Genomic DNA, 13911 nt, shown 5'->3' on the forward strand with positions numbered 1-13911 from the left:
AGTAGTGGGATTGCTGGGTCATATGGCAGTTCTATTTTTAGTTTTTTAAGGAACCTCCATACTGTTCTCCATAGCGGCTGTATGAATTTACATTCCCACCAACAGTGCAGGAGGGTTCCCTTTTCTCCACACCCTTTCCAGCATTTATTGTTTGTATATTTTTTGATGATGGCCATTACAATAATATATTTTTAATCATCAAACTGCCATGCCTCAACAATGAAGCTCTGGAATAGATACTATTGTTTGTTTTTTGCTATACTAAATCTAGAATTAACAGATTCTAAAACAGCATCAGTAGCTCTTTTGCCAAATAACTCTGAAAGCAGAGAACCCCAGAACATAGTTTCCACACCTGCAAAATGAATGTACACGTCACTCTCTCTCCTATCTGACGTAGATAAGACAGAAACTGAGAGACACGTATGGAAAAGATTACAAATTCTTCGGGAAAAGGCCACTATCCAATGCCAAGAAATTATTATTACATGGAAAACCGAATAGTAAAAACTCTTTTGGGCTCAATCCCAGGCTTGTAAAGGGTCACTGAACCAACTGGGAGTTAGGTAATTAAATCTCTAATCTTAGACATTCACCATCCCATAAGATATATAATAGACTTACCTTAATGAAATTCAAAATTCTATTCTGAATGTCTGTTGGCAAGGTGTATCTGGGACTCAGCAGCTTAACTAGACTATCTTTAACAAATTCCTTCTTCACAATCAGAGACTGGAAACTCGGACCACAGTTCTGCATACACATGTCAATAAGCTAAAGAGAAAAATTAAACGTTTTATCTCTTTGGCAAAACCACCTCCTAAATATAAGGTAAAAATTGCTAAGTAATGATTTCCACCAGCATTCCAATTAATAAACATAATTTAGTGTCTACTAAAATACACGGCAAAATGTTAGGTTCTGGGAATGTGAGGAAATATAAGGCATAATGTAACTGCTTAGCGGATGGTCCTTTTGGGGAGCCAGGACACAATTATAAGAGAACTAATAACTATGCAAGGTAGTAAATGCCAAGGGCCAATGGGAGGTGCAAACGAAGCATGTGGGCTATAGACAAGGTGACATTTGTCCTAGTTTTGCCAGGAAAGTCCTGGTGAACTCCTGTTGTCCTGGTTTTATTAACGATGATACCTCCTTTCACTCTCAAAAATGTCCTTGCCTAGATGAAAAATTACATGGTTACCCCAGCTACAGACCTTTATAGGCAGATGTGACAATTTAGGGCCAGGTGGTCTTAAGACTTTTGGAAAAGGGTGGTTCTATGCTGGGCTTTGAAAAATGGTCCAGAAAAGTACAAGTGAGTATAAAGCAATAGTCTAGACAGGTAAATGGTATTAAAAAATATAAGTACAGGTGACAAAGCATATGAGCTGTGAGGAGGAAAATAAGTACTCCAGTTTGTAGAGGCTTCTTGACATCAGCAAACTGGGGACATTGGGGAGGTGGGTGGATTAAGTCTGGAGGGGCTTCAACCAGACTGTAGAGAAATTTTGTGTGGCAATGTAAAGAATTGGAACATTATCTTGAAGGCAGTAAGAAGCCACTGAAGGGTTCTTATTAGTTTTGTCACCATCACACCACTATCCTGAACTTGAGAGAAAGGTAGTGCATGCAAAGTACTCTGACAAGGTTTTTAAGCAGCACCCTACAGAGGGAATTGGAGGGCAAAGACCCTGGAATGATAGAGAGATCCAGCAGTTACCCACTAGGTACAGCCTGATGCAGAAAGGCCTAAACTAGGATGATGTGGGTACAAGGAAGGGAAAGCCATGAGTATTATGAAGCAAGAACTTTCAGCAACCAGGGTTTGTCAACAAGGAAAGGCTGAAAGTTAAGTGACTGTTACTCTGCATGAGATTGGTGGAAAATCTGGAAGGGGATGGGATACTACGACTAGTCGAAGGTCAAAATGATGGGTTGGGGCTTCCCTGGTGGCGCAGTGGTTGAGAGTCCGCCTGCCAATGCAGGGGACACGGGTTCGTGCCCCGGTCCAGGAAGATCCCACATGCTGCGGAGCGGCTGGGGCTGTGAGCCATGGCTGCTGAGCCTGCGCGTCCAGAGCCTGTGCTCCGCAACGGGAGAGGCCACAACAGTGAGAGGCCCGCATACCGGAAAAAAAAAAAGATGGGTTGAAATTTAGATATTTTGAGTTTATAAGTGCTGTGGACTGAATGTTTGTGTCCCTCCCAAATTCCCATGTTGAACCTCCTAATCCCTAAAGTGATGGTATTTGGAGGTGGGACTTTTGGGAGGGAGTTAGGTTATGAGGGTGGGGTCCTCATGAATGAGATTAGTGCTCTTATCAGAAAGGGATAAGAGAGATCATCTCTCTCTTGGCCATGTGAGGATACAGCAAGAAGATGGCCATCTACAAGCCAGAGGGTGGGCCCTCATCATACAATAGATCTGCCGGCACCTTGATCTTGGACTTCACAGCCTCCAGGACTGTGAGAAATAGATGTCTGTTGTTTAAGCCATGCAATCTATGGTATTTTGTTAGAGCAGCTCAAGATGACTAAGACAAAAAGGACAATGAGACATTCAAGTAGAGATTTTTTGTTGAGAGCTGTACATGCACAGCTATAGTTTAGGGGAGAGTGAAGCCAAAAGTGAGTAATCAAGGCTGCCTCGGATGAGCAGAGGGGACGGGACAAAGGGGTTCCCCCGTGAGGCCAAATGTGAGTAATCAAGGCTGCCTCGGATGAGCAGAGAGGACGGGACAAAGGGGTTCCCGCGTGAGGCCAGAAGGACGCTCAGGAAAGGCAATCAAAGAGCAACCAACAGAAACTGATGCATAAGATAAACAGAACATAATGTTGGTAAAATCAAAAGAGGGCAGAGTTTCTAGGAGGATGGAGTGTCAAACGGTTAAGAATATGGACTGAAAAACTCAGCTAGGTTTGTTGATTAGTGGGGTCATCAGTCACCTTGAAGAAAAGATTTTCAGTAAAGCAACATAAGCAGAAGTCAGGCTAAGAAAGAATGAGCTGGTATTGAAGAACTGCATGCAGAAAGTGGATTTCTAAAAGTGATCTAAAAACAAAATTAAATCTCTAGTTCCCATGCTACCACCTTCTCGGAGGTCACAAAAACCATAACGTGACCAGGATACGTATAATCATCTTTGCAGAAAAGAAGCCCTGAAAACTGACTTTACACCATGCTCTGTATTTGTGTCACTTTAATGGCAATACAAAAAGAAGAAGGTATGAAAGGTGCAGTTTTAAGGGCAATGTGGCTAAACATGCAACCGTAAAATACAGAAGCTGAGCACGTGCAGCTTTGTGAAATATACAGGGAGAACCTTTAAGGCAAAGGAAAGTAAAATCAGAATCCAAAACATATTAAGATGAATCTATTGTATTTCAATGCAAGTTGTTTAGAAAAAGACAAGCTGAAAAGTTGAATAACAAATGACTTTTTGCTTGATATACTATTATGATGAGTTTTTATCTGATGAAATGCTGAGAGGAAAAGTACCTCTAGTTCAATGGGAATTTATAAAAATACTTCATGTAACCAGATATGCAGTCTTAGGCAAGATACTTTGCCTCCAAGTCTCATTTTCCCTAACAGTAAAATGAATGCTAAATATTCCACAAACACTTTTTATGTTTTAGAGCACCAAGATTTTATGATAATGGGTAACATTCCTAAAAGGTTACCTGTACAAAATCAAAGAGTCAACATGAAATGCTGAGAATGTTAACATCTGGAGATCACAAAATCATGCCCTTTGTTTTCCCATTGGAATCTAGAATGTCAGGACCAATTCCTTCATGCTCTTACAATATGTCACCAGTACCTCTTTCACACCCCAGCCCACTTAGCTAAGCAATCAAACTTATAGTGGTGAACAAGAAAAATTAAATACCTTGCTTCTACACATTTTGGAATTGGGCTTTGGTGCAATTTATGTGTTCACATAACCTATTTTTGCAAACAGGACAACCAAGAAACCATAATCTGAGGTGGAATAGAGAACCTAGGAGCCAAGGAGCTGAGAGACTGGAGAGGATGCTGACTTGAGGCTTCACAGATCTCCTTTTGCACTTGGGTGGGCAAATCACTTACCCTGACTAAGCCTCAGGATTCTCATCTGCAAAATGAGCATGCCTTCCTCCAGAAACCTGCTGTAAGGCTTAAGTGAAATATAATGTATATGAAGAGCCTGACACCTAGCAGGACCTTAATAAATGGTAAGTACTGTGATCGTCTGCTTCCATGGATAATTTCCCATCAAGAGAGAATATGCTGATGAGCTGATATAAGTATTCTTTTCAGAAATGCTGGAAAATAAAAAAGAGTGCCATGGTAGTTTTATTTCTAATAGCAAATTTCTAAACCAAGCACAGTAAACAAGGCTTTGGGGCCATCCAGAACTGAAAACCACGCCAAGGTATGGCCACCTTAGGGGATGAGCTTACTTTCTAAGTTTCTGAAGGGATAAACATATTTTACACTTATTCTGAAGCCCTCATAGCTCACCACCTAGGGGGTGCTCCAATTAATAAACTGATTCCTAGGAACTGTTCAATCACTTTCCTCTTGACAATAACAGCATCTTACTGAGACTTATCATAATTGACTCATTCAAGAAAACACTAGCCTCTGGCTACGAGTTATAAAGCCTGGTAACAAAATGCTTTTAAAAATAAGACAAAACTACTGGCTTCTTGACAAAACTGCCCCACCAACTGATGGTAGGAAATCAAAGGCTAGTCAGATCCCGTCAAAGATCTAATCAAGGCTAACAAGTCCATGGAGAACCCAAATGACAGATAATATAAAGGACATTTATAACTGACTTTGACAGGCTCTCATCACTTCACAGTAATAAAATGAAAATGTAATATATGAGGATTCATTTTTAAATAGTTTATTGGTAAACATATAATTGCCTTTGACAGACACTGGATAATTCTTTTTTTTTTTTTTTTTTACAGAAGATGTTGGGGGTAGGAGTTTATTAATTAATTAATTTATTTTTGCTGTGTTGGGTCTTCGTTTCTGTGCGAGGGCTTTCTCTAGTTGTGGCAAGCGGGGGCCACTCTTCATCACGGTGCGCGGGCCTCTCACTATCGCGGCCTCTCTTGTTGCGGAGCACAGGCTCCAGACGCGCAGGCTCAGTAGTTGTGACTCACGGGCCTAGTTGCTCCGCAGCATGTGGGATCCTCCCAGACCAGGGCTCGAACGCGTGTCCCCTGCATTAGCAGGCAGATTCTCAACCACTGCCCCACCAGGGAAGCCCCTGGATGATTCTTTCTGTGACTAATCTGTCTCATAATTAAGTCTGGCTTAAGTTAATATTAAAGTCTGTTCTGAAGCCTTAAAGATACCACTATAATGCAGTGAGTAGTGTGCGGTGAGGTGACTGGGCCACTGACTATACAACTTGGGGAAATCTGCATGAAGCTATCAAGAGTCAAAGACCACTTCAAAGAAAATCCAAGAAGTAGGTACCTTAATGAACTCTGCCCCTAACAATGACCCCCAGCCTGACTCTCACCCTTACTCTGGCACAGGTTTTAGATTCGCTTGTTCTCACGTACTGGTGTGGAAATTAGGAGGTGGAGGATGTACAGTTACCTGAGGTGGAACAGGGAACAGGCAGCTAGCTGGGAGTAAGGCCTGAGAGATCAGACTACTGGAAGGACAGAAAGAGTGGGAACTCAGAGATGGAGGGCTAAAAGAGACAACACTCTGGAGTAAGTCAAATTCCCCAGGGAAGAGTCCTGGTTCATCCCCAGAAGGAAGGAACCACGATGGAGGAGAATATGGAGCTAAGGATAAGAAGCAACCATGGAAATGTCACGTAGGCTGGCTACAACACAGAAAGAGACAAACGCATTATATAGAATAAACAACTGTAAGAAGGTGAAATACCGCATGCTGAAATACAAAAGTGGCATAAATTCATCTTCTGCCCTTAGGTTACTCAGTCAATTCTCCTAACGTTCAGCAGCCCTGAGATATCCTAGATCCACTTCATTTTAGGGCACAGCTACGTATCTTTCTACCCCAATTCTACAGTACATTCCTTGAGTCCTTCCTGGATGCTAGGAGAGTGGGATGGAGGCTGAAGGACACTCAGTCATTAACCACTCAACACCTGGTACATTGATGCACTAGGTCTTCTACCACGTAGAAAGGAGTTGAAAACACAAATGAAACACAGCAGCCTCTTCTTTCAAGGGGCTTGACTTGTTCTGAGAAGCCAGGTGGTATGGGGCAAGGACATGGAATTTAGAATCTGAGAACCGGACTGAAATCTTGCCTATGCTACTTAAATCTTGGAGGGGAAGAAAAAAAAAATCACTTAACCTCACTAAGTCCCAGTTTCTTCATTTCTGAAGTGGAGTCAATAATACAACTTCTTCAAAGGGTTGTTGAGAGCATCAACCAGGTACCAGGCAAAGGTTTATTTCCACCACCAACCCATTGTTCTGACATTTCTACTGAAGTGCCTTACTCCTCTCTCTCCAGTTGCCTGCATTCCGTGACCTCCCTGAGGAGGCTGCTATGGTAAAGGACAGGGGAGAGGTCAAAAAAGGGGAAAGAGGAAAATCCCTCTAAAACTATATTCAGATCCCAACTTGAAGGGTTTCTTCAGTGATAGTATCATTAAGACTTCATTTTTTTCTCATTCAGTTACTCTCCAAGTAAGTAAGATGTGATAAATTCTTTTCCCCCTGAAGCTAGAAAAGGGGGGCTGTGCTCACCTCTATTCCACAGCCCTCTAGATAAACACATCCAAGTCCCCTAAGAGCAGTGTGATGCTGGCAGAGTAGTGCCATAACCACATGTGGCTTGGGGCTGGGCTGAGGTCAGCAAAGGCACACAGAAGAAACTAGAAAGCCACACAGCTCACTCTCAGGCAGCAGGCAGGGTTTGCAAAACATACTGAAGTAAAATGAGCAACTCACCAAGCAACTGAAGAGGTCACACGGCCAAGGTTGGGGGAAAATGGGAACATGTCAAATAAATGTCCACACCCAAATCAAGCGATAAGGTGCACAGGAGAATTGTTTAAATCAACAAAGAACACTCTCCAAATTATACCAAACAGCAGAACTTGGCTGAACCCTAAAGAGCCTCCAGCATCTCAGAATTCCACAGAGGTGTTCAAATGAGGTAGAAAGATGCCGGGGAGGCATTTCTCAAGCTTCTATTCTCCTCATGTGTAACACATACACAAACTTCTTGAGCAACTCAGTACCTACAGGTTTTTCATCACCAGTTCCCATCTCCTAACCAGGAAAATACGCTTTTCCAGAATCACTCACTTTCCACCAAATTAAATGCTATTACAATCAACAAAACTCCCTTGATTCTGCAATTCTCAATAAATGAATAGTTTTAATTCATACTGTAAATAACTTTTTGCTAACCTATTAATTATCTCAGAATATTTGTATCATTTATACCCAAAATTAGAAATGTGACTATTGCTTGGAAAATCCTAGTCTTAATTTATCATTAAAGTAAATACTTACTGACAATGTAAGTTGTATTTCTTTATGATTGTAGTTTTTGGAAATCCTTTTCTTCAAAGCTTTTACTGCATCTTTTGGCCTGTGGCAATAAACACAGTAAAATCATCAACGTAGCCATTGCTGAAAGCAAGTAGTCTCTGAAAAGCAGCATGCAGTGTGGAAAGACGAACGGCTAAGGAGATAACCAAGGTATTGGTTCTGCTGTGTGACTCTGGGCAGATGACTTAACTTTTTTACACCCGTTTCCTCTTACATCTAGGCAGACAATACTACCTACCTCCTTGTCAGAATCAAATAAAATATGCAGATGATGATCATTACCTAGAAAGCACTACATGTGAAATGTACTCACACCCACAGCCCATATCAACGCACAGAACCAGTTTACAGGAAATGTAATTTCCAAAAATGTTACCTATTTTTATTAGTATTTCCTAAGCATCCTATAGGCAATGGGATGTAGGAGGAATTAGGACTAACCAGGTCAGGTTCTGATATGCTACAATTTTATGTTACAAAAGGAGGAACTATGTGTAAGTAGATAGTCCAAATTTACTTTGAGATGGTCAGTTATAGATAAGTAATGGGGATGTAACGTACAACATGATGACTGTAGTTAATACTGCTGTATGGTATATTTGACAGTTGTTAAGAGAGTAGATCTTGAAAGTTCTCATCACAAGGAAAAAACATTTTTTTTAACTGTATGAGGTGATGGATGTTAAGGAAACTTATTGTGGAAATTGTTTTGCAGTATATGTAACTCAAGTCATTATGCTGTACACTTTAAACTTATACAGTGCTATATGCCAATTATACCTCAAAACTTAAAAGATACAATCTTTTTTGCATATTACCTTCCAATTTTGTTTGTTATGCTTGCATGGGTAGAATTTCTATTATATGATAATATAATTACATAATATTACATATACTTAGAATTGTAACTATTATAAAATATAATATTATATATATTTCTAAAAAATCATATATAAAATCTAAGATGAAACCCTTACAAAAGTTGAAAAGAATAAAGACACTGTTTTAAAAGAAAAAAAATTTACACTGCATTTCCCTTTTTGCATTATCAGTGAAGAAATTAGTATTATCAGTGAAGAAAACGTTTAGAGGAAACAAATATGGTAAACAAGATTACAGGGAAAACACCATAAATATTTTAAAGTACTAACCATAAGCACTTTCCATTGATATAGTCAATAATTAAGGGTAATGTTTTCTTCATCAACAAAAACTAAGACAGTCTCCTTTGCCGTTCATTATTAGTTTAAATGCACAGGAAAATCAAGAGAATTGTATCCCTTATAACAACTTGTTGTTCAGACTAAATCACAAAATAGTTGGCCTTCTTAATTATTTTATTTTTTAAACTTCAATTCTCTAAAGTTTAAGAAGTGTAACAAAAGATACCACATTGTTTAAGAACTCAGCATAAACATGGGTGAGTTGGCATTCGGAAGAAAAAAAGAATTGTCTTGTGACAGGCAGAGGAAAACAACTGCTAGATTATTTCCTGGTTGATAATGACAACTGCCCAGAGACAGCTCACCATCAGGAGTCCACTAGCTTCTTGATAATATTTTTCAGTTACAGTAACATAAAATATTGCCAATCAGAGCAAGAAGAATTCCTAACAAAGGAAACAATATCTCCCTCTCTCCTTAAAGAACAAGGAATTTGGGCCACACCAAGACAAAATTTGAAACTATTAAGGAAAAGGCAAAGAGGAGAAAAATTATAATGGATTCTCAGATATTCCACATGCTGAAACAAGCAGCTGTCCTAATATTTCAACCTGACATGTCTTCAAAAGGCAGTGGGTGCTTAAAAGGTGATGGAAACACTATTTCAACAAGAAAACCAGTTTGCAAGAGAAAATGTGCTGTAGTTCTGATACTTCTTATGAGAGGCAAAGACATGAACCACACACTGAACTCACCCATCGTGGGCAGTGTTAATTACGTCACAGATGTGCATGAACTGGCCCCAGTCTTCAGTCTGAACTCCAGCAAATGTAGCCTTTTCTGCAAAAAAAAAGCTGTTGTGTTGAATCTGAGCTACAACAGAATAAAACATGTCTGGTCCTCCTGAAACAATCTGCCTGGAGTTCACCAGCAAGTACCATTAAGTTTATATCACCAAAGAGCAGAGAGATTTTTTTTTCTGAGCAATTCCCCGTTATTCAAGAATCAGTCAAAACCCAGGTGCTTCTGTTGCAACAGTAATGAGTGACCTATTAATAAAGGCTGCAGGGCCAGGACAACCCAGCTAAATCTCCATCTGCCTGCCTGTCTTTCAGAGAGGGACAGTCGCCTACAAGATGAAGTGCACAGTGCTAAACGAAGTATCTTATCGTACACAATTTCATTTAACCCACTGTTTGAGGTGATGAAACAGAAGTTCAAGGTTAAGGAAGTTACCCAAGGCTACACAGTCAGTACACGGTAGAACTACCATTCAAATCTAGGTTGTTTGATGTTTGATGCCAGTTTTTGTTTGCTTTTTAAAAGTCACTCCTTTGGGCGGGAGGGGGTTGAGAAAAAGAGAGATCTACTGAAACTGTCTATGTACTTCCTAGCACCTGTACTAACCAGAGCTGCACCAGGCAGACTTGAAGGCTCCTGTACCCGTAACCCCATCATTAAACAGTCAGATAGCTTTTCCCTCTTCTGACATCCTCCTTAAGAATACAAAATGTCACCTGGGAAGGATAATAGAACACTCAACCTAAATGAGCTTAACATCTCCACTACAAGAAAGGAGAATATCCCTCAGCATGAAAACATGAGGCTCTAGGGGAATACAGCAAAAATTAGCAAAAATTAAAAGGATAATGAAGAAGATAAAGGTTTGGTTAGGGGAACCCCCAAGCTTAGACTGCTCCTCATCTAGGAGAAGCACTACTTGAATTTGGCATTCAAATGGACAAGGCTTACCGAACTTGTGCTCAGTTACAGGGTTCTTTCTGCCAGATTTCTTGCTCCCCATTCTGTCCTCCTTCTTCCCACCTTCCCATCTTCCTAGAAAACTCCTATTCACCCGTCAAAAGCCATGGCAGAGTTAAGTTCCCCCTTTTCATAAGTTTTGGGTGTTTTACACTTCTCTTCTATTGCAAAGGTACTGCACTATTGTCAGTACGAAATTGTGTGCACCTTCCCTACAAGATTATGCGTTCCGTGATGGCTGAGACCACGTCTTACCTTTGCCTGGTCCAGGTCCAGGGATATAGCTGGCAGTCAGTAAATGTTCACAGCATTAAAGAATAAATCAGCATATGAAGATGCAGCCTGAATCCACTTCTGTTCAGGGTTCATTTTAATACCCAACAGAGATACGGCCATGTGTTGTTTAGAAAGTTTAGAAAGCACCTCGTCCTCAATGATAGTTACACTCACCATCTTATAAAGGTATGGGAACTAAGCTTCACGTTGAGTAGTGTTTTGGTTTTTGTTCTTTAATTTATTCATTTTTTATTTATTTTTGGCCGCGCAGCATGTGGGGTCTTAGTTCCCCGACCAGGGATAGAACCAGTGCCCCCTGCATTGGAAGGGCGACGTCTTAACCGCTGGACCACCAGGGAAGTCCCGGGGTAATGTGTTCTTGTCATACAGCAGTTAACTGAGCTGCAGGCAAAACTGTTCAAATCTGAGCCTCCTTATTATAACTACCAGGTTTTCATGATTTCCTCATCCCGCTAAGCTCCCCGAAGTGATCACGCTTTGCTTGAAATCTATATGCACCGGTGCCACACCCGGTTCCCAAGGGAGGTATCAGAGACCAGGGAGAAGGGAGCCGCTGTTGTTAAACAGTCCAGGCACTGGCTCCGGCTTCCGCGTACGTGGATCAGAGCACGGCCACGGGAGAGGGAAGGAGTCAGGCAAGACACCTGTGTAGCCCCGAGTGGCCTGGAGAGGCCTCTCGTGTCCCCAGAGCGCGCCTGGCTCCTCCTTCCTTCGCTCCAGTGCTAGGCATGTTTGTTCTCTTTGTTCACCCCGAAAAAGTACCTCACGTTTTAAGGGCCTGGAGTCAGAACTAGTTTGGAGACCTGCCTGTCACATCGAGGTCACTGCACTTAACCTCCTGGAACCTTTTTCTCTTTGCAAAACGGGCAGGACAACACTTGGCCCTCGGGTGGACTCACTTTCTGAAGAGCTCCCCCTGGCCCAGAAGTTGACACGCCCCCGTAGAGGCCCAGCCACGCCACACCTGGATCCCCTCGGTCCACCTGTCCGCTTCCAACCCACCCCCACCCCGGAAGGCACTGGAAGACGGGAGGTGAGGAGGTGGGGTTCGAGAGAGGTCGGCGGGGACAGGTGCCGCTCGGGACCAGCGGAGCGCGGGGCCTGGGAAAGTTGCGGGGGAGGGGGGAGGAGTTCCTCGAACTCGGACCCACGCGATCCTCTGCGGCCGGGAACACAGTCAACGCGTAGCGTCCCGGCCCCAAGCCGGAGGGGTCCCCCTTTTACCTATGAGCTGGCCCACGGAGGTCGCGTATGGGTCCCGGTGACTCTTCCCGAACGCCATGGTAGCGCAGGGAGCCGGCCCGAGCCTCCGCCGCCGCGGCTCACGACTCCACCCGCACGGCCCTGGCTCCGCCCCCCGGGCCGCACTTCCCCCGGCTGCTGCGGGGCGCCGGGCTCCGGGCTGGGTCCTGGGGGAGGACGGAGGCGGGAGCGCCAGAGGGGGCGGGCACACGCGCACCTGCCACGAGCTGCGGGACCGGCCGGGCGGCCCTGGGGACACCGCTGGGGACGAGTGACCCGGGGGCGGATCCTGCCACTCACGGGGCGAGGTGCTGTTCTTCTCTGCGCTTCCTGCTCCCCTTTGTAGAGAAGGAAATATGGAGTTAACACACGCCTCGGGTTACTGTGAGCATTAACCGCATAACCCGCTTAGGTCAGCGTTTGGCACCCACAAAATAAATGTTTAACCACTGAGTGAATCTCGTAACTAGAAATATTTACCCCACCCCGACTTATTTACCCGCCCCAGAGATCCGGGAGGGAAGGTGTGTCCCTGGCTCTTTAAGGCTGCAGGTGATGGACAGGAGGAGGGACTGGCTTCAATCGAGAGGCCTCACAGGACCCGGCGTCCTTTGTCTCGCCCCAATTTCCTGAGGGACCACGTGGCGCCGCCCAGCGAGTTCTCGGCTCCTACGGGGAACTATTTTCCAGCGAAGGTGAGAAGACAAGAGGGGCTTTCCTTCTGCTGCGGCAGGGAGTGTTTGGCCTTAGGACTGCTTTGGAATGTAAATCCGAGCTGTAGCATTTCAACCTCTTTCCAGCTGCCCTTTCAGAAGCGGAATTTATTTCCTTTTCTGTGCATTCGATTAACATCTGATTAGCGATGGTAACAATCTTCCACGATGCCGGAGCCTGCTGGGGAGTGGTGTGTCTCCAAGGTGATGGCAGTTAGCATAAGATGGGTTGCCTGTGCCTCCAGATCTTGCTTCCTGTGGTCAAGTGGGGCCCAGTTCGATAAGCCCTTCCTGGGCCCTGGAAATGGTGACAAGAGATCAAAGGGGGATCGGTCTGGCTTATGTCCTTAGTCATATATTTAAAAATAGAAATCAAAACCAATTCTAGTGTGCGCCAAGGGGTTAACTTTTTTTTGCTCTAATTCTGTTATTTCTAATTTTTCTTGACCCATGTGAACTAATACCTGGGATTCTAAAATCTAGAATGAATCATTTTTGTTGTAAATGCCTCCTGCCTGTAACTAATATTCTCCACCTGCTTATCCAGGGTGAGTAACTACTTCCTATGGTGCTACTTATCAACTACCTTAGTCATCGCTACAGCTTCTGCCCACACTGTTGAAAACCTCTTGTGACATCACCAACCTAATCTCTTTCATGTTATAGACTCTACAAAATATCCCACTCTCTGAACCCTAAAAGCTTAAAGAGAAAATTTCAGCTTAGGCTGCTCTTGGTGTCAGTGGCCTTCCATCAGGGAATGAGAACTGGGAAGGAATCAACATACAAATTTTTAACATAATTCTGCTACTTCTTATGGGAGAAGTTTTGGTTTTTATTTCCTTGTGCTACGGGATTGAGGCACTGAGAACATGGTACCAGGGAGCGTGTTCAGGACATTATGTCTGGGTAAACAGAACCAGGTTGATGGGTACTCCCTGAAGCTCTTTTCTCCCCGTTTGCCTACGGGGGTGTTGTGGTGGTTGCAGCCTTCTTTCTGTGTTCTGCCACTTTCTCCATGATCCTCCAAGTCCCCAGGGGGGGAAATCAACCCAGTCCGTGTTAGTATGGTCTGAGAGTAGGATAGAATTCACAGCTAAGTTAAGGTCAGAGGAGAGGCAGAATCCCAGAAAGAAACAAGGGTAAAATGTCTGGATACCAGGAGCAAAATCTCACTAA

General features: G+C 43.3%; 1 protein-coding gene across 1 annotated transcript in view; it reads right to left on the reverse strand.

The window, feature by feature from the left end:
* The window catches only part of TOM1L1 (target of myb1 like 1 membrane trafficking protein), a gene marked incomplete at its 3' end in the record, with an annotated part of 38931 nt that extends 26676 nt beyond the window's left edge, over positions 1–12255 (reverse strand). The window contains exons 1-4 of the mRNA XM_079725406.1: positions 12002–12255; positions 9475–9559; positions 7518–7596; positions 625–774 (exon numbers count right to left, since the gene is read on the reverse strand). Coding sequence (XP_079581532.1) covers positions 625–774; positions 7518–7596; positions 9475–9559; positions 12002–12059 — 372 coding nt within the window. The 5' untranslated portion in view covers positions 12060–12255. The remainder of the gene's footprint in view (positions 1–624; positions 775–7517; positions 7597–9474; positions 9560–12001) is intronic.
* Positions 12256–13911: the final 1656 nt, after the last annotated feature.

This window comes from Hyperoodon ampullatus (genome assembly GCF_949752795.1).
Source record: "Hyperoodon ampullatus genome assembly, chromosome: 19".
Lineage (NCBI taxonomy): Eukaryota > Metazoa > Chordata > Mammalia > Artiodactyla > Ziphiidae > Hyperoodon > Hyperoodon ampullatus.